Source organism: Ixodes scapularis, unplaced genomic scaffold (genome assembly GCF_016920785.2).
Source record: "Ixodes scapularis isolate PalLabHiFi unplaced genomic scaffold, ASM1692078v2 PGA_scaffold6__148_contigs__length_123643588, whole genome shotgun sequence".
Lineage (NCBI taxonomy): Eukaryota > Metazoa > Arthropoda > Arachnida > Ixodida > Ixodidae > Ixodes > Ixodes scapularis.
In genome coordinates, this window is record NW_024609881.1 from 111,832,259 (window position 1) to 111,858,657 (window position 26,399).

At 44.4% G+C, this 26,399-nt stretch overlaps 1 protein-coding gene and 1 non-coding gene across 2 annotated transcripts; both read left to right on the top strand.

Annotated features, from left to right (window-relative positions):
• The first annotated feature begins 572 nt into the window (after positions 1–572).
• Positions 573–25,352, top strand: LOC115318459 (17-beta-hydroxysteroid dehydrogenase type 6). Its single transcript, XM_042286052.1, has 5 exons — positions 573–587; positions 15,680–15,935; positions 17,251–17,433; positions 22,966–23,098; positions 25,004–25,352. Exons 1-5 carry the CDS (start codon positions 573–575, stop codon positions 25,350–25,352), a joined length of 936 nt encoding a protein of 311 aa, XP_042141986.1.
• Positions 12,836–12,907, top strand: Trnac-gca. The gene has a single exon. It is a non-coding gene; the product is annotated as a tRNA-Cys (tRNA).
• Positions 25,353–26,399: the final 1,047 nt, after the last annotated feature.

Sequence of the window (26,399 nt, forward strand, 5' to 3'; positions counted from 1 at the left end):
GCAGAATTATAGACCGTAATACTACGACATTAACTGATGCTGATTAGAAATTAAATGTGTGCGTCTTATTTCTAGGCACAAAATTTTTTTCCCATTAAATCAATGGACGTTTTTTGTGTGTGCAATATTTGGAGTATTTGGCCGTCATAATAAAGAAGCAGTTAGGTTTTTAAAGTATAGGTTTTCGAGGGTTTTTTATAGCGTCGGACTTGCGGCACGCATCTAAATTGAATATCCAATTTGTTTCTTTAAATATAAACATATTTTATATCGTAAGAAAAAAAGAAAAGAAAAACAACTAAATGTCCAATAATCTTGGCCATGCTTGCAAGACCTTTAATTTTTTTTTTTTTTGTAAAATTTTGTGTGTATTTTTGGTCTAAAGTAGCTAAACTTCAAAATGTCCGAACTCGCTTATATCTTTCTCTACTGTTTCTTAGGTCCCTGATTTTTAAGTAAATGTGAAACTTCCTAGCGGCGTAAGTGTTTATTATATGCCTGTAGTATAATATAAGACTCTTATTTAATTACAATCTTTGTCGGTGTATGTGGCGGTCTCAATCTTGTATTACATGTACGCCATACAGGTAAAGGTATTCAACACGAAAGAGGAACAATGCCAGCGATTTCCATAACATTGCGAAACAGTTTAGATTGCGACAGAAAAGAACGAAAACAATCCTAATATAACCGACATCACGAAGTGGATGCGCGCCAATTTTCCTTAAGGCTCGATCAACAGCAGATAACATTATTAATAACATCATTATCTGGGAGAAGTTGGCTCAAAACGAATCGTTTTTTTATGCTACAAATTCTTTCATTATGTCATAGCATTATCAACGCACTTATATATATTCGATGCATGCCGTACGTGCAAGTAGCTGGAAAACGCTGGCTGTAACTCGAAATATACTTTTTTTTTATCCCCTGCTAGTTTAGAACTTCTAGGATTGTTTTCTTTTTTTCTGCTCCCGTAAAAAAGTGGCAGTGTCCTGAACAAATAAAAAGAAAAACTAAATTAGTTTAAGATGTCTTGTTTTCTTTTTGTTTAGAAGAACCTTTTACATTTCCTCTTCAACCCTTCTAAGATAGTAATTTTTACATTACACTTTGTTTTAAATGACGCCGTATATTTAATTGCCTGCATTTGTCGTGTAATGCCAACAATAAATAATCAGACCCGAACAGCACTAATCTGGATCATCGCGAAAGTCAAAAGAATTTGCGCGGAAAATAAATTTTATGGTAAAAAAGGTGCTATCTTTGAATGCCTCGCAGGAAATTGCGTGCATTAGTTTAGTTCCGACAATAAACACAATAAAAAAATTGCGGCGTAAAAAGGATAATTGCATGAACGTGAGTTTTACAGTAATTTGTTTTCCCATTTAAAATGCCAAAACGAAGAACTCTTCATTGCTCAGTATATACCCTAGCTGGCTGTTCTTCGTAACGGCTGATAAAAATGTGTACGGACATGAACCGTGTTGATAACGTTAACATATGTATTTAAGGGGTGTGCAAATGCCGGCTCGAAAATGAAAAGCGCAGTGCAATCGCTAACTTCAACACCGCCACAAAAAAAAAAAAAAAAAAAAAAAAAAAAAATCGATTGTTGTGATTTTTTTTTTACCTCGAAGGTTATGAATGACGTGGTGGTATTCGATTAAAACCAATATTATTCCCACACCCCCTATCATATTTGTTACCCGATTTCTCCAGACGCTGATCTTTCCTTCCACTGATTTGCACACCCTAAGAAATCTGCAGCGTCTACTTTCCAGCACAGCAATTCGGAAAGCCAATTATTGCAGCCAACGGTGGAAGCATGGACAATCACGAAACTCAAAAGACAAACAAAAAACCGTTTAGATTAAAAAAAAAAAAAAAAAGTGCGCTGCCAGTTTTTAGTTTTTGAACATATTTCCAGCCTCGTCGTTAGCCAAGCTCGATTGCACCGATCCGCTTTCACAAGTGCTTGTACTTCGTTTCACCTTATGTGCGAGCGAAGGCAAAGCTGGAAGCGCGAGCACGAAATCGCCATGCGTTCACTTTGCTCGAGCGCGCGAGCTGGGGAGAAACGCAAAAGGCGCTGGTCTCGCGCTTCTAGCTTTGGCTTCGCTCCCAGATAAAATGAAACGAAGTATAGTGGGAAATCAGACGTTCCAGATTGCTTAGAGTTTACACCTGTGAGCGTATCTCGAGATATTTTTTTTTCTTTCTTAAAAATGAGTGAGCCGTTAACTTCAGGAGAGAGAAGAGACCGCCTTTTGAAATAAAACACTTTCATCGTCTGACCCAACATTTCTCGTGTTTCAATCTCGACTAGACGGGGCAGTAATTTCGTTCATACTTCTTTTTTTACCATCTATGTACTTCCTGCACGTGCTTGGTCCTGCTGCAACGCTAGATATCTCCCAGTTGCGTCAGAGCCGTGTATTGAGAGAGTTTGGTCAATGGGAGGCGCGGGCAGAGCCAGGGTGTGCACCAGACTCGGAAAGAGGGCTTGGCATGCTCTCTTGACCAACCAGAAGCCGAAAAGAATCCCCTAGCGGTGGTAGCGGCAAACAGTTCTGATCAAAAGCCTATGTTCGTATATGGTTTTAATAAACGCGTAAGTGTGAAGTGTAGTAACTCTTTGTGGTTGAAAATAGGGTGCACGTGTTGTTTTCATCATGATCATGCAGAAAGATGTAAGAAACGAATGCACCGCGCAACTCTGTTTTGCACGGACGTTCAGACGGCAGATTCCCGGCCCTGGGCGCTTGGCGCGTACGCATCATGTCGATCGTTCCGCTAGTCGCACTCTTCCACCATCATTTTGGATTAACGTGATTGAAACATCACGTGTACTATATTTTCAGCCATTGAGAGTTACTCCAATGCAGTTATCAGGTTTGTTTCTTGCGACCACCGCCAGGGTATTATTTTCGGCTTCTGGTTGGTCACATTCGAATTTCTAAAGACGCCCTGGAACACGCCCAGCCCGCTTTCGGCCAATGGCGCCTCCTCATTTGTCTCCTATACTTCCCAACGAATGGCCAAACTCTCTACATGTACGGCTCTGAGTTGCGTCAGAGCCGTATATGTAGAGAGTTTGGTCAATGAAAGGCGCGGGAAGAGCCAGGGCGTACAGCAGACTCGGAAAGAGGGCTTGGCATGCTCTCTTGACCAACCAGAAGCCGAAAAGAATCCTCTAGCGGTGGTAGCGGCAAACAGTTCTGATCGAAAGTCTATGTTCGTATATGGTTTTAATAAGTGCGTAAGAGTGAAGTGTAGTAACTCTTTGTGGTTGAAAATGGGGTTCACGTGCTGTTTTGATCATGACCATGCAGAAAGCTGTAAGAAACGAATGCACCGCTCAACTCTGTTTTGCGCGGACAGAGTATGACCGCTCAGACGGCAGATTCCCGGCCCTAGGCGTTTGGCGTACGGATTATGTCGATCATTCCGCTAGTCACACTCTTCCACCATCATTTTGGATGAGCGTGATTGAAACATCACGTGTACCATATTTTCAGCCATCGAGAGTTACTCTAATGCAGTTATCAGGTTTGTTTCTCGCGACCACCGCCAGGGTATTATTTCGGGCTTCTGGTTGGTCACATTCGAATTTCTGAAGACGCCCTGGAACACGCCCAGCCCGCTTTTGGCCAATGGCGCCTCCTCATTTGTCTCCTATACTTCCCAACGAATGGCCAAACTATACATATTCGGCTCTGAGTTGCGTGGCCGCGCCAATAGACCTATTGCTAAATTGCGCAAGCATCAAGGAGAACGCAGGAAATGGTGTTCCACGCGCCTGCACTGCACGCCTTTCCCGTATAAAAGATTCGAAGTAAATAACCAAAATAAATCGTTGACGAACGCGCGTGCAAGATGCCATTTGTTTTAGGCTTTTGCTCGAGAACAGTTACTGTTGCAGACGCCGGCACGTGCGGCGCGTGGAACACCATTCCCTGCATTCTCCTTGATGCTTTGGTAATTTACGGACTTCCCACCTCCGCTACACGCTCTCCGCAACGAAGACGCCACTACTGCGCATGCGCGACGCTAGCCTTGCCCGCAGAGTCCCAGATCTCGTATAGCGTGTTGCGGAGAACGTGGCGCGGTATCGTTATCGGTGTCATCGGGAATAAAGAGTTTTCGTAGATCGCGTTTCCCCCTCCGCTAAGCCCTCTGCAACGGAGAAGTCGCCACTGCGCCTGCGCGCCGACGGCCTTGACTGTAGAGTTCCGGGTAGCGGAACGGGTTGGCGGAGAGCCTTGTGGGACGGCGAAAACGGTCTACGAAAACTCTCTAATATCTACTGAAAACTGTTTAAAGAAGCCTCACTCCCGCTGAGCCTCACCCCCCCGAGGTCACGTGACCCCAACTCCCCCGAGATCACGTGACCCCCCCGGGGTCACGTGACTACCCGCAGGTGACGTGACCCCCCTCAGTACCCTTCCCTACTCCTCCTCAAGAGCTGCGCTCCAATTCGGCGTTACAGGGATTTGTAAACGGCTTTCATTTTTTTTTAACAGTCTTCGATTGGGCAGGAAATTGACAGACCGCATCAATAACCGTTTGCCAGCTGATAGTCAAAATATTTTATAAAATTACAAATTTTCTGGGAAGTTATTTAATTTTCAAGTTGCACCAACAGCGACAGTTCCAGGAGGTGACTCTGTACTATACAATGAAAAATGTACGTCACTGGCGGGCAGGCGGGTGAGCGACCCGAACAGTCGCGAAGTGACTTTCCGGGCGCCAGCAATCGTGGTAATTTCTTTCACAGCTTCAAGGTTAAAAGTATACCCTTGCAATGGGTAGCAATCTGTGATCTGCGGTAGGTTGTAGGAACAGTGCCGGAAAAAGCTTCTTTTTTTTACCCTTGGTTTCTTAAGAGAGAAAAGAAAGAAAAAAAAGCGCTTTTTGGCAGCAGTGGAGGCCAGCGAGTTGTGTGCCGAGACGAAACGTGTCACGTGAAACATTCTCACTTATGCTCGGAATACTTGATAGCCGCGTGCTGCGAGTTGAGTATCCTTCTGCAGCTGGAACAGCTTCAAGAGCGGCAAGCGCAGACTCAAGCCGGCTGTGACCACCACGACATCAGTCCAGAGAAGAGCGCTAATAATATCGAGAAAAATAATGCACATTCATAGCACTATGTTCGACATTTGCCACAGTCACATTTGTTATTCACAATTGCTTCAGTGATCTTTTTTTAACATTATTTTTGGTTTGGACATTGAATCTAGCTCGGGCCACGCTCGGAGTTTCACTCACGCGGCCGATCAAGACGAGAAGTGAAATGTTTAAACAAAGTTCAAATCTGAGTTTAGACATGACTTTCGACACATTGCTATTCGTGTCTGGTACAGAGGTTTAAGGAACAGGGGTTGAGCTTCATTAATATACGACAGAGCCGTTCCCTGGTTTGTCGAGTGGTTGGCGTGCAATGTTCTCTCGCAGAAGAGGTGGTGAAAACGTCTTTATATAGGGCTGAAAAGCTGTTTAAAATCATTAAAATATTAATTTCGTTTAGAGGAGGCATGCAAATTTGCAGCTGATGAAGACTATGTAAAACTAAAACTTAATTAAAAAAAACACACACACACACACACTTAGATTTATCGTTATTCTTATACGTGCGCTCGTGGATGAGTGATTGAGCGCGTTGCATTCTACTCCAACAGATAAAAAAAAATATCGGTACACATTTTGTTTTGATAACTTTCGTTAACTTCTTTTCAAGTAAAAATTTTATGATGCATTTCTTTACTTTACGCACTATAGCATCTTCAAGCAAATATTCTTATTCGAAAATGATTAGTGTATTTTATACACCTTTCATTGTACCATGATGTTTGGCGCGGGGGTTGCGGAGTTCTATTAAGTGTCATTTTAGCACGATTTTTGTGAACAGTAACCAGCTGTCGGTGCTACACGACTGCGGTTCATTCCATTCCGTACATTTCATTGTTCACGAGAACCACAGACTAGACGTGTTAGTTCAGAGCTGCAACACGCCCATGTTCGCCGCTTCAGAAGGCGACCAAAGCACGCGCCACACGCACGAACGCTAAATATGGCGCCGACCACAAGCGCTTTTGTAAAATGGTCTAAAGATATTTTGCTGAATGAATCAATCACCAAGGATCGTATGCATGTTACGGGGGTATAGTTACACGTACTGGCGTCTACAACAGTAACTTTTCTAAAGAAAATCTAAAACAAATGACACGTTACTTCAAGTAAAACGAGCGTGGCATCTGTACTCGCATCCATGAGCATTCGTATTTTGTAAAAAAAATGTATTGCGCGGCTCTTCGGCTTTTTTTTTTTTCGCCAGCGTATCTGCCAGCTTCTGACAAAAGGTAAACGGGTTTGGTAGCGATTTCACGAAACTAGCGAGCCTTGGCTCGAGCGTACCGAGTGGCAAAAACGATTCGCTCAAAATCTCAATTGCTCCCGTTTTTCTTTTTTTTTTTTTACTTGCTCATAGTTCTGCAGGTAGGCCAGGGTCATACTTTGTGCAACTAGAAATTATTATAGCACGAACGCCCCTGTTTTTTTTTTTTTTGCTATTTGACGCGAGAAAGGCGGGCGCGAGCGTACCCGATTTCCGGCCGCGCGCCTCGCTGCCCGCCGGTAACGTCACGTTTGGATGACGGGGAAAACTAGGGAGAAACTAAGGAGAACGATGTGTTGGTTTTGGCAGCGAACAAACTATCACTTTTTTTAACTAACTAGAACGTATGGTGAGCGACTTTGCCTCGCGACAACCTTGAGCTCTAGCCGCTGCACTCCGTTTCCCTTCAAGCCCGACCGCCGTCGATGTGCAGCGATCAGACGGAGAGAATCAAACAGTACCAACAGTGCATCGTCACTTTCTCCACGACAGGGACGAAGACTAGGAACGGAACAACACAATGCGCTAACTTCAACTGGTTTAATCGTCTTACGATTAAACCAGCTGAAGTTAGCGCATTGTGTTGTTTCGTTCCTACTCTTCGTCCCTGTCGTGAAGCGCTATTATGTTCTCCAAGTCGTTGATAGTGTCCGGCATGATCGAACTTCCCGTGATTGTTCCGAATGATCCCTGATGCGCTAAATGGACACTCGCGCGGCGTTGAAGTGTCCGGGACATGTATATTCTTCTCCACTTGTCTGCAGTTACAAAGTTCTCCCCTACAGTTTACTTTACGTATGAATTTCGCCTAAAGTTGGCCCTCTTACAGGCCCCTGTCTGCGTGTTCGAAGAGTTACATTTTTATTTTTATGTGTTTGTCAAAAGTTCACATATTAATCGGTGAAAAAATTAATCAATATTAAAGCATTAATTGATTGATAGGCAGGTTAATCGATCATATGTCCAGCTATAAATATATAGATACAGGTATATTAAGTCGCAAGTACGCGAATGAAGGAAAATGCCCAGAGCAGCTGGTTTGCACGATTCTTTCACTGCTTGAGTGAATTCGTGTCATCATGCTCCGACGACTCCTCAGACGTAAGGTGGAAAAGAGACGGGTTTTAAAACGCTTTTTCTGGCACCAGTGAACCTTCCCCGAAGAAAAATCTTCAAATCCCTTCACTGCGCTCCAAAAAGGAGCTTCAAAACTGGGTTGAAAGAAGCGTTGCTTGTGTATCGAAGTGGCTGACATGTACACACTATTTTGCACTTGTTCGACGGACGATTAATCTGTACTTTTGTCGAGGCATAAGAAGTTTTGGATGTTATGAACCACTATTGTGGTGTTAGCGTGACGTGAAATTGGTGTAAATCATTGATGTAATGATACGTACCTATACACGACACAGTTATACCACACTTCCGATTTTTTTTTGTTGATTTTTTTGGCCTTGGATCGTAAGCTTAGGTGATTAACGTGCGAGTAAAACGCTGTCTTTACAGCGAATAAATATCGAAGAACGCGATATCATGCGCTTGCAGAAATGTTTCTAGAGAAGTCTTGCATAAACACTAATTTATTTTACAGTGCGGCTTCGGAGATTTTCTTTTATACACTTCGGGGATCATAGTACAGTTTAATCATAATTCTATCCCCTTAACCATCCATATTCCTTAATCATAAACATTGCTCTCACCATTATTAACTTGAAGAACGGGTATACTAAAAACATTTTGCATAATTTTTTGTGCCTGTCCCAGGGCTGAGAACCTAAGGTGCTCTAGCCACACCCCTAAAATGTTGATGAACACCCTAATATGAGAGGCTAGCAATCTCAGGAGGCCTCTGAAATATATTTGATAAGCAACAAGCTTACAAGTAAGAGTCACCACATGCTGTTCAGCACATGCACACACACACAAAAAAAATATCACGACGAGTCATGGACGAGAGAGGAATTACGACCCTGTTGACATGCTCTGCCAATTTATCTACTTGACAATTCGCATGCGACCGTCTCCGCGACAACAGAGCTTGTAACTACATTGATTTGTTCCGGTCAATACCCTGAGTAAAGCATAATATACTGTATATAATTTCGAGGAAAGTGTCTTCAAGTAAATTACACTGATCAGGCAACACTGTAAAACCGTTTATTTGCGAGGCACCGATTTTTTTGCGAATAGGGTAGTATAGGGTCATATTCGCGACCAATAAATTCCGCGAATTCTAAAGGCTGGAATTCGCCTCTACACGAAATAGAAATATTCTCGGCCACTGAAGTTTGACGATTCTCCAAGTCGTGAAATTCGTGAAAATTAGGGGCTCGCGAACATTATGGTTCTTTAGTAATCATTTAAGACAGTCGATACAACAACCTCTGCTAAAGCTTTTTGACGTAAGTGTCGTAAAGCGAACATGTCATTAAAAAAAATATTCGCCATGACTACTTCACCGTAGCATTCTTTTCCACACCCTTTCGAAAATTGTTTAAACCTTAACGCTACTCTTCGCAACAACACTCGATGAAAAAAAGGTGTATTATTACAAGTAAGAACGCCGAAAAGGAACAAGGCGTTACTGTAAGTCTCTAATACATCGTAGAGAAAACAGTTTGCAGAGGTGTGTTTATACGGAGAAAACAAGTCGTCTGCTTCTTGCCGAGGAGCTGCGGTGACGTCACAAAAACTCCGAGCTCCGATTCACATTAGACGCCTTGAGGTCGGCCCACTATTTTTTTCAATGAGCCAATAAGAGCTCTGTTTTCTGACATCATCGCAAACCCCTGTGCAGTTAGCAGACGAGCTTGCGCACCGCGTTTCCTTGTATGGCTGTCCTGTCACATCGTTCATACAAAAACCGTCTGCAGGCATGTCCGAAACGAGCATGTGTACGATGTAAACATGCTTGAGCATGCCTAAGACTTCTCCGCAGATAACTCTGTCATAGATGTGTGCAGAAAGCACCGCGTCTTTTGATATGATGTCTGAACAGCGCGACTATACAGCTTTAGGAATGTCAAACGTCTGCGAAGAAGGTATACAGCAATGGGCATCAGACGTGAAACTCGATGTATAAAGCACGTCTTCCAGGCGCTTGCCCTATAAAGCCCTTCGACGTGTTTGCGTTTGTCTCGAAAGTAGCGAGTGTTGGGTAAAGTATGCATCTAAAAGTCGTATTTCGCGCACGCAATGTGCGAAAAAAACGAAATCGATATAGCTGAAGGGCACAGTCGCGCAATGCGGGTGGAATAGTGCCGTCACGTACCCGCGGACGGGGGGTGCGACGTGGTTTGTTGTCATAGCCGTCGTGGTTGGCGCCGTGAATGCCACTTACGACCGCCGTGAAGTAAGTGGGCAAGCGCGGTGGAAGTTTCTAAAGAAATCCAACATTACGCGTAGCAGCATGAATACTGCCAAAATAGGAGTTCGCATAACGCGAGGAATGGTTGAAAACAAGTCTTTCAAGCGGACGACACGAAGATTCTCCCTTCGTCGCGCCATTGTTGGCGGGACGCCAGAGCTGTCCTCTTCGTTCTCTTCGCGCGACACGGACGACGGGAACTCCCGACTTCCCTCTCCTCGCGCCAAGAGGGGAGAGAAAAAAGGTTTTTCCCTTCTACGCGCGCGCGGCGACGACAGCCCACGAGGTGGAAATCTCTGCAAAGTGTCGCCCGTAAAACTGTCACTTCAAAAAGCACTTGAAGTAAAGTACAACCTAAGTGAGAGGTTGTGAACTTCAAGACAAGTAGTGAATACACCGGGCGCAATGTATTGAAAGTAAAGTACCAAAAATACAATCTCTTTTCAAATTAGAATTACATTTTAACACATCCTTTCATGAGGCCCTTTCATTCCCCTATACAGTGTTTTTCCTTTTCTTTAAACTGACATGCGATTGCCCCAGAGGTAATCAGGAGTGCATCACTTATTTTAGGAAATGACGGCAAATATCGGATAAAGTCAAGTTGCCATAGAGGAGTTATTTTCGGGAATGGTATCGAATTCAAAAGTCCCTTCAACTCCTGAATTTGGCGCAGATTGCACTGGCTCGCGTCCAGGGCGGATTAAACGTACTAGGAGAGGGCACATGAAGTCACTCCAATAGTAAAATGGCTAAAGGGGCTAGTTGGCAAATGTTTAACTGGAAAAGCGGCTCAGCAACACGTGGACACGAGAAAGAAAAGGACCAAGCGCTTTCTCAAGCAATCCTCTCGTGGAGCGTTGTCCCCTCCTAATATTTTAAATCTCCTCTCTTGCGCTGACCGACTGAGAAGTAGCGAGAGTTCGGAAGGGAAGCTGCGGAAAAGCCTCCCAGTAAAAATGGAACGATGGTGCGTCTGCTCGCGTTTCTGGTGAGAGTATATATCTTCAGAGTTGACAAAGCATCGTTTTGTGATAGAAATTCAACAAGATCAAATTTAAGGAATGTACTTTGAAGACGGTAGTTGTACCTTCCTCGGATAGTACCAGGAAAAAAATGCTTTATGCACAAGTACATACTCAGATAAAATACAGTGCACCTCAAACTTAACGCTGTCACAGCATTTGACGTTTCTGACAGTCCCTGCGGCGGCCGATTCAATTATCTGAAGAATGTTCGGGGTCCCCATTTCGATCCCATCCTGAGAAGGCATCCCAAACGTGTTGGTGTCAAATTCAACAGTAAGTAGCCGCGAGCTCAATGTTTGGGAACTCAGTGGCGGCGTTAAGTTTGGGGAGCACTGTACTTCAAGTAAAGTACTAGTTTTCTTAAACCTACTTGAATTACTTTAGGTACAATGTACTTAAAGTATTTTCCAACGCTGAAGTAGTGTCAAATACACCAGTGCACGAGGCCCGTGTCTCGAGCGGCTTTTTGAAGCAAATGGAGGCGCAGCACTGAAATGAGCGGCCTTTGGAAGCGAATGGCGGTGGAGTACCCGCTCATGGCACGTGTCTTGCACGTTCCCACAACCATGGTTGGCGGCACTTGTAGGCTTGAATTTTATCAAGGCACTTCAGTTCACCGATGTCTGGGATCAAACACGGCCTTGAACAAAGGATGCAGCCTGTTTGCGTTTGTTGTTGACCGGGAATGCACAAGGAAGTGAAAACCGACTTGTCTGTGCATCTCGAGGGCACACCTCGTAATGACCGTGAAATCGCCACGAGGGCGTCGTTACGGCACAGCGCTTCCTTCCGTCTAATCTACTTCCACATCTGTTGAAAGGTGACCGGACGTGAGGCCGCTTGTAATGCCCTGGACAAAGACGTGACTCTAGAACAGGTCCTCGACCTTGGTTTATAATAAGGATGCTGGAGAAACTCGTACATATATGCTGTATATGGCCATATCAAGAACTGGGCAAATGAGGCCATATGTGGCCATATACTATATAATATGGGTATTTATGGCCTTGCTTGCCCGATTCTTGTAATGGCCGTATATGGCATTTCTCTATGGGAAGGGAAACGAGAATCCAAAGAAGAGCTCAAGAGATTGCGCAATATTACGACAGATGAGATAACAAGTACAAGATACTAAAAACAAAATGTAAATTAAAATAGAGTAGCAAATACTTTCGATGAAATGTATTTACAAGTTACTAAATTTATACCAAAAGTATTTTATATACAGTATCTTGAGTGGAATATTTGTGATAGGCATAAGTATAGTAAAAGCTACTGTAGTTCAGATCTTTTTTTTTTTGCCTATTCGTTTCTATCCTATGCAGGCAAGCCGGTTTTCTTACTTCTTTGCGTCTACAATAAAATTAGTTGCATAAGTTCTCTTTTATGTTGCACGTTTTGCAGGATTGCCAATAAATATTTCAGTTACAATATGAGCCCGTTAGGGGTAGCAGCAACTGATTAGATTGTTTAAGAATCTGTGCGTTTGGTGGCAAGCACGCGATAAAAGATTCTCAATGCTATCTCTGAAACTCTTGCGGAATCAAATGAACATCGAATACAAGCGTGTGAACTTACTTCAGATGAAATATTTCCAGTGGCGTCGAGAAAAGGGGGAGGGGGGGGGCTCTTTTTTACATATATCTCTCGAACACTTTCCACGTCCCTGACCCTTTCAAGAAGATTTTCAATAATCAAATTTTATTCAGACATCCTTGAATTTTTCAGTACGTGTAATCCACACAAGGATTTCAGCCTACATTTTCAATTTCGTAGATACATGCAACTAGACCGAGGATATGTGCGTTGCATTGTTTGCGGCCAATACAATTTACTGTATTCATTCGTTTTAAAAAGAAAACTACATAAAATACAATAATGAGAAGCATCGCATTGATAAAGAAAAAAAAAAGGGGGGGGGGGGAGGAAACAGAGAAGTGGATTGCACAAGTGAGCAGATGGCAAGAAATGGCTCCATGCCAAGAATTGCGAAAGGAGGTGATAATAAGGATAAAAGTATCCTGGGAGCAGCCGCAGCAGCCCGGGGGTATAGCTCAGTGGTAGAGCATTCGACTGCAGATCGAGAGGTCCCCGGTTCAAACCCGGGTGCCCCCTTCTTTTGTAACCGTTCTATAGACCTTTTCCACAAGGGCGCCGCCATCTTGAATTGACGTCACTTCCAGTATGGGCGAAAACGTAACTTTGCCGTTGCCACGCCAATAGAAGACATTTAGAATATAAGCCTAACCGCCACACATTCTCGTTTTGGCTCGCCTCTATTTTTTTACTAGTTACAGGTTGAAACGTTTTACTTTTTTTTCGCCGCCCATACTGGAAGTGACGAAAATTCAAGATGGCGGCGCCCTTGTGGAAAAGGTCTATATGCCCTCCAAGAAGCCTTGTACGAACTGCAAATTTGTTTAGAAATCCTCTATAGCGAAACATATTTAGAGTCGACATGCGCAAATTTCGTCGTAATTTTCTATGGGTTGGTGTGGTAACCTTCATTGTGCTGCTGTTAAATGTACTTTTTAACTAAAGTCTAAATTTAATCTAACTTTATTTGTATATTTGTATGCTCAATAGCGTGAGCGCTGTGACTATGGGCAACCGTTTGAAATAATAATAATAATAACCCAAGATTCGTACATGGTTTCAATTATTAGATTTTCACTGTGTTTTTTACTGTTATTTTATTTCTTCGCACTGCCGCACTTCCCAAATTACGGAATGTGTTCTGTTTAATATAACGGGAACCGAAATAAAACAAAATCAATCAATAGTTTCTAGAAATGCAACTTCGACGTGGAAGATAGCAAACAAAAACATAATTTGCAAAAAAAAAAAATTTAGTCGCAGTTTTTTAACTATTGCTCCACTTTGTTGGGTGAGAGCTGCGAATACTTTGCGAATACAATCCCAATCCCGGCTCGTAATTTTGAAATCGTAAATAAAATCCTAAACGAATCTTATAATACTTCCTTTGTCAGTATTATATATCCACCGATTTTTAGTCTCCATTTTTTTCTCGCCATTTAGCAAATCCTGGCCAATCTAACAGTACAAGAGTATTTCTTCTAATTCCGTGCAACTTAACTGCAATCGCATTTTTATCCTCGGCATTACATTATATATATAAAAAAAGAAATGCAAGCGACCTTTATTTGTAAAGTTCTAAAATGCATCAAATGCATTATAAGGAATTGGGGACAGAATTTATATGTCACGGGATGTATATTTTCTCGCTCAATTTAGCGGAGAAACTGGATTGGTGCCTGGGTCACAACAGGTAAATTTTCCCGCTACATTTAGCGGGTAACTGAATTGGTATATAGGCCACGTGACGTTGATTTCCCGCTAAATTTAGCGGGGCAATTGACTTGATGTTTTGGCCACAAGACGGCAATTTTTTTCGCTAAATTTTGCGGGGAAGTTACGTTGACCGGGCTGTCAATCTTCCTAAGGTGTATAGACCTTTTCCGCTTACTCTCGCCCCCAACTCCCAAGTAGGCATATCCGGTATGGGCGACGAAAAAATATTAAAACGTTTCAACCTGCAAATAGTAAAAAAAAAAAAAAAAAAAAATAGAGGGGAGAGAAAACGAGAATGGGTGACGGTTACGCTTTTCTCCTTAATGCATTATATTGGCATGGCAACGGCAAAGCAATGTTTTCACCCATACTGGAAGTGACGACAATTCAAGATGGCGGCGCCCTTGAAGAAAGGGTCTATAGGTCATGTGACGCCACGTGACGCCACTGTGTTCAACGCTAAATATAGTGGAGCGTGGTAAAGGAGAGAGGTCAAATCATACGTGTCAGATGCCAAGACATTTGTTTCATTGATTCACTCACGGCATAAGAAACGCAAATCATGGCTCAATATGTTAACTTTTTTTTTTGTGGTTTGTTTCTTTGCTTCGTTATTAGTTCTTCGGGGCTTCATTGTCTAAGGTCGCTAGCGCGATATTAATTGGCTGGGGAGGGATGTAATGAGCGGATCGGGAGCTTCCACGCCCGGCGTTAGGAACTCTCGAACGATACCTTCCGCTGAATCCTACGCGCAGTGATTTTGCCCAGATGTCACGTTCTAAACTCAATGATTTTAGACTATCGCAGCTTATTCAGAAGTGGACTTTCTGCGACGAACTGTTCAACTTTTTCAGTCGTCCCGTGGGTATTATTTTGTTTATACTCTTTTAATGTACAATTGCTGAACTACAATGGCGTGAAAAGGACTTGTCAAGCAAACATTTTTTTTTTTCTGCCACATTGCCGGCCTTGATTTGTAGAATCAAACAAAGCAAATTGAAGACAAATTGAATATTTTCTTCTCAAAATTATTTTATCAAATGAGAGAAAAACAAAACCACGTCAGCATAATCAAACGTTAGAATAACATTTATATTTATCATTACTATTAGCAGCAGTGCTTGAAGGAGGCACCCGGGCTTTAACCAGGGACCTCTGGATCTGCGGTCGAATGCCTTAACACCACCTTGCACGGAGATAAACTGAAGGAGAGGAGGATAGAAAAGCCCGCGGAAATGTCAGAGCTCCGAACTCCGAGTGGAAGGATATCTCTACCCACTGTTGAAAGAACGAACGCCGGCGTCCGACCTTCGAACGCGAGACACTGCGTGGAGCAGACGACCTTCTCGTTCGCTCTGATTGGAGGGAGACAGTGGATAGAGGTAGCAGGCTTTGCGTCTACCCCCTAATCCTTCCAATCGGAGCTCCCCGCTCCGATGTTCTCTCGTTCGCCGCTACGGGGGCGCTGCTGTCGGCACAGCACATGCGCTGAGCTCTCACCCACGCGAATCCGGTTTCTGCGCAAGAGCAATGTCCGCACCTGGTGTGAGCAGGCGTTGACTTTTTTGTAAACAGAATGTGGGTGTATATATATACTTGTACCTCATCCCGGTTTCAGGTTGCGACAGCGGTTTCGGCCAGGAGTTGGCTTTCCGCTTGGACCGTCGGGGGTTCCAGGTGTTCGCGGGCTGTCTCTTCCCGGAAGGCGAAGGAGCCCGGAAGCTGCGCGAGAACGGCTCCGCGAACGTCGTCGTCCTGCCCCTGGACGTCACCAAGGACGACCAGATAGAGCGAGCGGTGGCCGACGTCAAGGGGAAACTGCAGGGCAGGGGTCAGTGACTCCGCGCGCATTCCAGTTGTTGCGAACTTTTTTGGCGAACTTGATATGGTTCGACTGGTTCGGGGAACCTTCGAACTTTTGACCAGTGTTGCCCGATCTCCGCTCAGAAATCTCAAATTTTGAAGGAAAAGAAAACAATTAATATTGTAATTTATTTTTAATTCTAGAAACCGATTTCTAACACCTGCTCAATACGAAAGCAATGATACTCTTTTTGAGTTAGTGTGTTATCCTCCTTCACCAGGTGGCTTGAGCTTGTTCTCGACTGCAGTACACGCGCATGGTAATCGAACTTTTGGTCGACATTCTGTCCAACTTCGCGTTTAAAAGTTCCAAGGAGTCGAAACTCAAACCTCGGTAGGGTCGCGAAGTTCCTAGTATGCATACGTGGATTGCGCGCGACGTCGTTGTACCTTGCTGATGGACATTCCCGTCTCTTATTAATTGGGAAAACAACATTCTGTCGTGCGAAATGTGTGTTGCAAAGGCTACGCGCTCAGCAGCAGGTCCCAGCAATTGTCCGTGATGTGGCGTACCCGCATTTCCATGTATGTGGTTTCAAGAATTTTTTTCTTCGTTTTCAGGATGTTTGAGGGTTGTTCGCTGAAGGTATGGCGGACCCCCCCCCCCCCCCCCATAACAGACGTAAAATACTAAAACAAACGAAGAACAACGAAGCAGAACAACGTTTAACCCGCAGAAAATACCCTTACATCACGATTAATTTACGAAAACACCAAAATAACACTTTTATTCTGAAAATATCAACATGTGCAATAATATCACTAGACTTTATACTTTTAGTTAACTGGGTGGTTTCATTTGAACTCAGGCTTTGGGATACATCTGTATTTTTTGTATGTTTCTTATGATTTGTATGTGTTGTGACGAGCGACAACGCTTCTGATTTCAGAGTTCAAACATCCTTTTTTTTTTTAGAAAAATAAAATTCCAAATGAGCGTGGAAAGACGGTGACAAGCTCTTAATACGTTTTTATGACAATCTATGTATAATCTAACAAAAATAAAATTTACAATGACGTTTAGTATTTGCAACCTAATTTTCTTTTTTTAGAAGTTTCCAAACATGCCTTTGCAAACAAATTTGCCCAAAATGTTCCTTTTTTTTCGCGAGTAGAGTTTTTGGGGTACGTGCAATGTACAAGTACATTTCCGCGTAAACGTGCAGTTGATATACTTTTTAATAAATTTACACTTTTTTTTTCGCTACGAAATGTTTTGTAGCGTCACGGGCTCGCGCGATCTCTACAGCCGACCTCCAACCTATGTCTGTTTACCGTTGCAGACCTGTGGGCCGTGGTTGCCAACGCTGGCATCATCTACGCGGCCGAACTCGAGTGGGGCAAGATGGAGCCCCTGTGCAAGATGTTCGACGTGAACGTGTTCGGCGTCGTGCGCTCCGTCAGGGCCTTCCTGCCGCTCGTCAGGAAGGCGAGGGGCAGGGTCATCGTTAGCACCAGCCTATGGAGTGAGTCGATACGGGGAGCAGGTTCGTCTGCTTCATTTTGCTGGGGTTGTTGTGACGTCAGAACGCCAAGCTCCGATTGGCTCTGATTGGAAGGATAGTGGATAGACCTGAAGGGAGTTTGCTTTGAGGTCTACCCACTGTCCTTCATTCAGGACCAATCAGAGCTCAGCATCTTTCTGACGTCACCACAACCATAGCAAAAGAAGCAGACGAACTTGCGTTTCACGTAGGCCTGTTTCTTTCGGCCAAGGGGCGCTGTAACAATAACGTTGCCAAAAGCTTTTTTTTTTTTTTTTGAGTGGGTTTGATGTGGTTGAAATGTCCATGACACGGGGAAAGGGGGGTCAAGATCAGTGTTGCGGAGTTGCCACTCCAGAGTTGGGAATGATTCCAGAATCATTCCGCATTTTCGCGACCCCGGAATGGAATGGGAATGGAATGGCGACAACGTTAATGGGAGTGGAATGGGAATGGAATTAGATGCCTTTGGCCCGGAATGAAATGGGAATGGAATGGGCACGGTTCTTAATATATATATATATATTACGTTCAGCTATACCGAACCAGTCAGGGAGTCGGTTGTTCAGAAATAAAATGAGCTGGAAGCTGCGAACCCGCGTAAGACCCTAACAGACTTATATGCAAAAAAAAAAAAAAAATGCAATACAAAAAACAAGCGTGAAAGCAAAGAAAAGAGGGGTGGGGGGGGGGGGGGGGGAGGGCGGCGGTGGCGCCTTTCACCAGTGAAGTTCAACACATATCCGAACGCGTCTGCTGCTGCAATATTGCGCGGCTCAAGGGTACGTCATCAGCCGACGTGAATGCGACCCGTTGCTCTGTTGATCCGATACCCAGGAAGGAAGCCGGACGTGGCCTCGCTGTGCGGACCCAGACTTCGTACACCTGCGACTCGTCTCGAGCGCACTGTTCCTCGGAGAGCTCGCCCCTGTGCCGGCCATCTCAGGTCGCAATCCACGAGGTCTCTGTTTGGATTATGCTAGACGAAACTTAAAGACTGCCATTCATGCGTTGGAGGCGAAGAGTCGGCAGGAAGAACCGTCACAACAGGGATGCCACCGTATCGATTTTCCAACCGTAACAGAAGATAAGACATGTGCTTGAGGATGCTTCAGGTGGTCCACTTTTCTCGAAAATTCCAAATGCAACTGCCTGCATGATCTTCAACGAGGTCACTTACAACGAAAGTACGTATTGTCCTTTCATACAGCAGCGTGGGTATAGTTTCATGTTCAAGACAACACCTACGGATTCAAGAATACTAGTTCATCCCACCGTGACGTCATGTGATTAGTCCTGACAGGGCCGCCCTTATTGGACAGGGAAGTGTTGGTGTTTTGATGGAATTTATTTAGAGGTCGAAGTCTTTTCGCATCACTGGTCAGCCAGACAGGATGCCAGGGAAGGGACCGCGGTTAATCCTTGATGGAACGTTTTTTAAACTCAGTGACTTGAGGACTCTTCGTCCGGAACCACTACCTTCAAGGCGAAGTGCCAAGCCTCCAAGAGAGTGATTTCGGGACCAAAAAAAGAAACAACAAAAAAACTTCCACTTCAAGCTTAAAGCTTCATCTCAGTTGGCGTCTCAAAGAAATCTGAAAAATGTATTCAATTATCAGTATTTATATTTCTGCCCTCCCAAAAATGTATTCTTGTATTTGTATTTCCAAAGACTTTTTGCCTCTTTTAAAAATGTATTTTCGATACGTATCGCGATACATTTTTACAGATATATTTGAGACTCGAGTATCAGTATCTTAGCAACTATTTTCATCTATTCCAGTATTTGTATTTCCAAATACATTTTTGAATATTTCTGCCCAACCCTGCAACGTGATGCAGCTGTCAAGTGACACTTTTAACGTTGAGGAATTAGAGGAATGGAATGGAACGACTCAGCCATTCCAGGAGTGGGAATGGGCCCAGTGTCCCCATTCCTAGGAGTTGAAAAGAATGGAATTATCGAAAACTCTAATTCCCCGGAATGGAATTGGAATGGAATGGGGGTGCCCATTCCGCAACACTGGTCAAAATGCATTTTGGGAAGGGGGAGGGGGGGGGGGGGGGGAGGCTGAAGCCCCATAAGCCCCTCCCTTGGCTACACCATTGCACTGTATCGTCCACCAGGTGCGACCATTTAATGCTCATGTGAAGCGGCTCTCAAGCTTCCCATTATGCCGGATCAACGGGCGTGAACTAGCGTCTGTCAGTGTCCCTCGCCGTCCATCCACGGGCAATATAAAAAAAAAAAAATAAGAAAATAAAGCGTTTCAAAGTATCCCATTTTGCTTCCTAGGGGGCTGCTCAAAACTTGTGAGCTACAGGTCTATACCCAACACGTTCTCGAGCGCTATTTTTGCCGTACAACGGAATGGTGTAAATAAGCAGATAAACGGAGTGCCGTGAAACGTTTCACAAAGATGTCTTCATGTGGTGCAGTTATCATACTCAATTTTCGTCAATGCAAATTTAAAAAAAAAATAATTTAAAAAATAATGAAATAAAAGCTATGTGTAATAACAGAAGAAGAGAAAAAGAAAACAGACCGTCGGGTTGACGTTGCTAAATCCGAAACGGTGTACAATCTCAATCCATCTGAAGGGCCTATTCGACTGACGGCTCAATTTGGCTGGAATCTTTAATATGTCTAGAGCGCTCCAGTTCGGCTGGAATCTGCTGGATCTGCTTAATTAGTCTTTATATCTATGAAGATTTCAAGATTTTGTACTATACGGTGCCAGATGTAAGTAGCAGCACAAACCTGACTGTTTCGTTTTGTTGTCCTACCGCCCATAGCAAAAAAAAAAAAAAAAAAAAAAAAAACGAAAGCGTTTTTAGCATTTTTTTAGAAACATACACTCACAAAATTGAAGTGAAATAAATTTACCACATAAAGACACATTTGTGAAAAGAGTAATGGCACTCAGTTCATTAACATATATTATTCAATTTTATTTTTTTACGGTCGAGTTTTTATACGTTCGGGAGAATTCTGCATAAATAGCAAAGTGGAAATAATTAAAAACATTCAGACGAATGAACCGTACTTCATCGAATGAAACGAAGTCTACGCAGGTTAGACACGACTGCCGAGCCAGCGTTCGTCAGGGACTCGTGTTCTCAATGATTGGACCCGAGTCTGAGCCGAATGATGACGCAACACTCGTGAGTCGTGTCCCATCTATGGCCCGCCTCCGATAAGTGATATAAAGCCAATCAGCCCGATGGCCTTTTTATCTAGGAAGCGTCAAACAAAGCCGCATGTCACCCATGGCGACGGCAACATGCATGCAGCGCATACGAGTAAACAAAATGTTTTCGCGATTTTTGATATTAAAATTTAAAATTATTAAAAGGACGCTGCTTTCTCGAATCGGCGTGAAAAAATGCCAAGGGCGTTAAACTCTCGCACTGGCGCATCGTTCTGCAAACCTGCGCTTTGGCGCATATCGCTTCCTTCTGCGTCATGCCATTGGCGGCGGCCGTCTCCGTGTCCAAAGAAGCGTCGCGGTCAGGCTTGGAGGGTTGTACATATCTTCTGGGTGATAAAAGCGTATTCCCGTTGCAGACTTCTCTAATCGTAAGGTATTTGGACCCTCCAATGCCTAGTGGCAGCGCTCGTCGTCTAGGAAAATGTATGACTGTAAATGTTCCTTTTTTTTTTTCTTTTTTAGACGCAGATTTTTATTGGAATTAACACTGATTTATTCTTAATAAGTGAAACGTGCCCCGGTTAAAGAGTTTTCCTAGTTGGCGCGCTGCCAAACGCTTGCTGCTCGAGCTCCGCCGGCCTCACGACGCAATAGTGAATGAAGAAAAAATGTCTCAAAAAGACTTCGCCGAAAATTAATAAAAAAAGAAAAAGAAAAATGCCTGTACGAAAGGACAACGTTACGATGTTAGACACGGCGTTGCATGCCTGGAGAGCCGATGCCAAAGTCACTGGAGTTAGCGTCCGTTAAGTTCATCATAAAAAGTATTTCTGCGCTTGATGGCTAGATCGAAATATAACTGCAATTCTTTTAGGGAATAAAACCCTGACAAATGAAATGACAAAAAGAAACGTGCGCAAGCTTCACCGTGCGTGCTTTGCTGAATCATAATTACTTGTTCGAGTTCCCGAGAGTATCCTCACAATTTATGCCCCCTTCCTACTTTTCAAGTTGTGCGTAATGGTGACTTCGGGCTCCCCTCGTTCTTTCGTGCGGAAAAGTAACGCCACCGAAACCACGTAAATTCACAAAGAAAACAACAACAGCAACAAAAAACAAATCCAATTTTCTTCCTCGTAGCGCAATTACCATCCGCGGCAGCTATAATCTCTCTTAGCCGTCTGGTGTGATCTACCCCTCGAGGAAATGACCTCAAGATACATCCTCTAACAGAGATAAATCTGCGAGAATAATAGTCGCAGCAACTTCTGAGCAGCCCTTGGTCTGTGTATATCTGAGGGACATAAGGAACCTTTGGCGTCTTGGTTAGGGTAACCAAACGACGCCGTCACTTTTCGCTAACAACCCTTTCCCCCATCACTTTTTTTTTTTTACTTTTGATGCAGAGTTACATTGCATGTACACCGTACAAAAAAGACACGCTGGTCGGTGTAGATATGATGACAGAATATCACTCGCAAAGACCCCGAGCACGTTCGTAAGCACGTGTACGGTGTACGTCACGCATACGCGTGCTTCCAGCATGTCGGCAAGCAGTTTTATGTACTACCAACGAGACTGGACCGGTGTGCAAGGAAGAGACACGCCTCAGACAGTTTCTGCAGACTTGATGGATGGATAAATGATGTTGGCTATGCCCTTTGTAAAGGGTGGTAGCTTGCGCCACCTAGGAACTCTACTTGAAAGCATCGGGCCACACACCGCTCGTTCGGCCATCTATCGAAACTCGTTTTCTCTCCGGCTTCCGCAGTGCTCTCCGATTCTGTTGAAGCAAGTTGGGCGAGCGCACACATGATGGAAGCTGGAGTGGACGCTTTCCGCGGCAGTTCGGAAGAAGAGTGCGCGTGCCGCGGCTTTGACAGGCGCTCAAGATTCGCGAGCGCACGTACGCCCCTGTAGCTTTCACTGCGTAGCCGCAGAAATTGTAATTGTTGTAATTGTAATTTATTGGCACATGGGATAGGTGCGTACACGGCGACGTGAGAAGCTTTAGTCAGAGAGGTTACAGCCCTTAAGCATGTGCGCCTGCTAGCCGGCCGCCGTGTACACTGATTGGGTGAGAGAAGGAGAGGGGATTCACCGGGGACAAGGCAAACAAGATCAACAAAGCACGATGCTAGAACATCAGAGTTTATGAGGTGCCCTAAGACACCTGGCGGGAGAAGAGCCTGCATAGTTTTCGAGTCTCCTCGTTTGAGGTCGATAGAGGACCTCGAGCGGGCTAGGGGAATAGTTGCCCGCGAGCAACTTTGGCGCTGTTAGAAATGTAGCAGCTAAATTACGAGAGCGTAAGTTCGAGCTATAGAGTGTATAGTCAACTTGGGTCGCTTTCCCCGTGCAGGCCACTACTCCGTGCCGTTCTCCGTGGGTTACTGCATGTCGAAATGCGCCGCACGCTTCTTCGTGGACGGACTGCGCAAGGAGATGAAGAAGTTTGGCGTCAAGGTCATCTCCATTGAGCCCAACATGTACGCGTAAGTATCCCGCGACGTCCGCACGTAGCTTTATATGTGCGCTCATCGAGGCTATACAGGAAAAAACGTAATTCGCGATTGCTTCGCAGATTTCTCTTACTATTTCCTACTGGAGTCGATAAGGAGACAATCTGACGACATACACAGCATATGTTGGCATATATTTGCCTCTCCTGCTTTACGTGAAGAAAAGAGCTGTTCTGGATTTGTCAATAAAAAAAAAAAAGACTTCATAAAGACACAAAGGTACTCAAAAACGCTTAAGGTAAAAAAATATGGCTTTGAGATGTTGAGCAATGCCCTGTAACGCGTCGCCTGTGTAAACACAGGGAGTTCTCGAGAAACGAGAACCGTGCTTTTCGGCCGCGGTAAATAAATTGTGCGTCGCAGAGAACGTGACGCTAGCGGTTGGGATAGAACGCGAAAGTTCCAGAGCATGACGTTATCTAGATAGAAAGATAACTGAGAAAAATGAATTTCCTATGATCCGACCTCCACCTAAGCCTAAGTTCACGTCGTCAACCTACACCTAAGTGAAAACAGATCTCGCCATTGTGGACGCTTGAGGGATTTATGTCAGTGCAAAACACCTGTCAGCGAGAAATAGGATACTGTTTTCTTTTGTGCTCACAATATTTCTCCACTGAAATAGATGATCAAAGCGCCCAAATTGTCATTTCTTGTTTTGACAAAACTAGGCCTAGGTAAACGTCGGCTAATAGGAAAAATGTTGTGAAACATTCAATTTCTACCCCATCCGCTAGCGTCCCATTCTCACGAAGGTTTAGCTTCCTGCGATGCATTGTTTATTGGCCCGGGCAGACGAACACGGTTCTCTTTTCTGGGGAACTCCCTATACTTAAAGGAAACAACCACTGAACAACAATGATACACTGGTGTTAAATTTTAACGGAAACGAGCACATAAAGTATATGCTAACTTCACTGAAAAAATAGTTTTTTTTTATATAACTTATAGCTTATGAAGTTACCATTAAGTATATAATAAATTAAATTTTGCGTATTAAATTCTGGGGAGAAAGAATTAATTTTTTTCCTCGAAGTAAAATTTCTAAAAGGTCCGGTGTTTTTAACATTTTATTTGAGGGTTAGACCATTTTGGTGTTCGTATATTTTTAAATTCAGGATCAGCACAAAATGCGAGTATAAATTGTGTGGACAGTATAGTTTCCGCAGCTAAAATATGACGCCTAAAACAAACAAGCAGTCATTTTAAGTGAAATGTTATTTAGGTTATGGTGGTTTAATTATTCACACGGGTTGTCTAAAAAAATAATCTTCTCTTGGCCAAAAAAAAAAAAAATTACATCTCTAATATTGTTTAGCATGAACTTCTACAGATAACGTTTTCGGCAGAGAAGCTGAAATTAGGCTGCATCTGAAAATAAATACCAAGTATGAAAAGTATAGCTTCGTCCCACGGTCCTACTATAAGGTCGAAAGAAAACTTAAGACAACATTTTGAGGTGCCTACATTAAAACGTTAATTTTAGTTTTTAATTCAAGAATTTCTTCAGCTTCCATTTAAGAGTGGCTATAAACCAGCACACTGTTTACAAAGAACACCAGGCGTGGGCACTGCGCAAGCGCAGAAACTAGATCCCTTTAAAGACCGACGACCAGTTGGCGCTTTCCACTTTTCTCTCGCTTCCTCCTCTCCCCCGTTCCGCCCTGTGCACCTTTGTATGTTTCCTCCTCCCCCATGGTAAGGAGGATCTTCCGCCTTGCAGAATCTCGAATCTAATCGTTGGCCTTTAAGCCTAACCATCCACGCAGGCGCAGTACAGACACCAGCGCCACCGCAGTGACGTGACATCAAAAAGTTGAGTCGGTGTGTTAATTGTACGCTCTCATTCTTTTGTATGCGCGCCTTTCCTCTGGGCAGGACGAACCTGACGGCCGACAACATCCTGCTTCCGACGATGGACAAGCAGTGGCGCGACACCCCCGAAGACGTGCGCAGAGAGTACGGCGAGGCGTACTTCGAGAAGTGTAAGGAGTGCCTCCGGAAGGGCCTCGCCGACTCCAGGACCAACGTGGACGAGGTCATCGACGACCTGGAGCAGGCGGTGGTCGCCACGCAGCCCAAGTTCGCCTACCACCCGGACGGCTTCTGGAGGGGCCTCCAGTGGCGACTGTTGTACATCGCGCCCCCGGCCATGCAGGACTACGTCTTCAACTCCTTCTCTCAGCCCGCGGAGTTCATCGCCAACCGGAGCATTTGCAGGGGATAGTGCCTGCTCCTTCCGACGTCTATATTACAGGCTGAGTCGCTGACCTGTTGGTCGCCAAAGTGCCGCGAAATGAGAACGCGTTCACCGGAGTCACGTGGTCATACGACCGTCAGGTCACGTGTCCTCAGATAACGTGAGCACGTCACGGGACGTCAGGTCACGTGAACATTTCGTGGGGCGTCAGTATCAAGTGACGTCACTGCATCTACACTCTGTTTAGCGTTACGGTTGACCGCAGACGGCACTACGAGCCATCGAAGCCGATCCAATGCCCTGTGAGCCTCACGTGACTTTAGGGAGGTCACGTGATTTGTTCTAAGTGTTGGATTGGTTGATTTGGCTCATACACCTTCCGCTGCGGTCCATCGCAGGGTGAAACAACGGCTCGGCTCAAACCATGCCTTCTATCGTAATTTAATGGCGGACGTTTTCTGCGAAGATTGGGAGGGAAATGGCGGACGGAGAGGCCGAACACTTTACTAGGTTTACCTTACTAAGCTTGGCGACGCTTGCAGACGCTTGCAGGCGGTCGACGCTTTGGTCGACTCCTCGGCCATTGTATCGAAAACGCCGGCCGTAAACTACGCGACCGAGAACGAACACCGCAAAAAACGCTTTCAAATTTAGGCACAATAACCGCTACCCGCGACATCTTGAGGTCAAGTGGTTACGCGGCAACCATCAAAGGTCAAACGTTACCACGCGGTGATGTTACAGTCCTTGCCGGAATCATGCAGTCGAGCCAGAAAGCGAATACTCCGTTTAAAAACATCTGCGCACTTGTTGATAATATACAGGCGCGTTCGATTTATCCACATGCTCGCACCGGTGCGCTTCAGTGCACGTAAGTGATTGGATTTATACTGAAGCGCACACTTGTAGTAAACGTATGTACGTACACCGCCTTTAACCGGCCTTTAAAGGAGCTATTTCTCTACCTTCGACAAATACTACTTAGAATCACTCGCTAACGTTAATAACTGAATGAACTTGCCTTAGTTCTTCTTTCTAGGCAATGGCAATCGCCGAAAGATTTGAGAAATATGA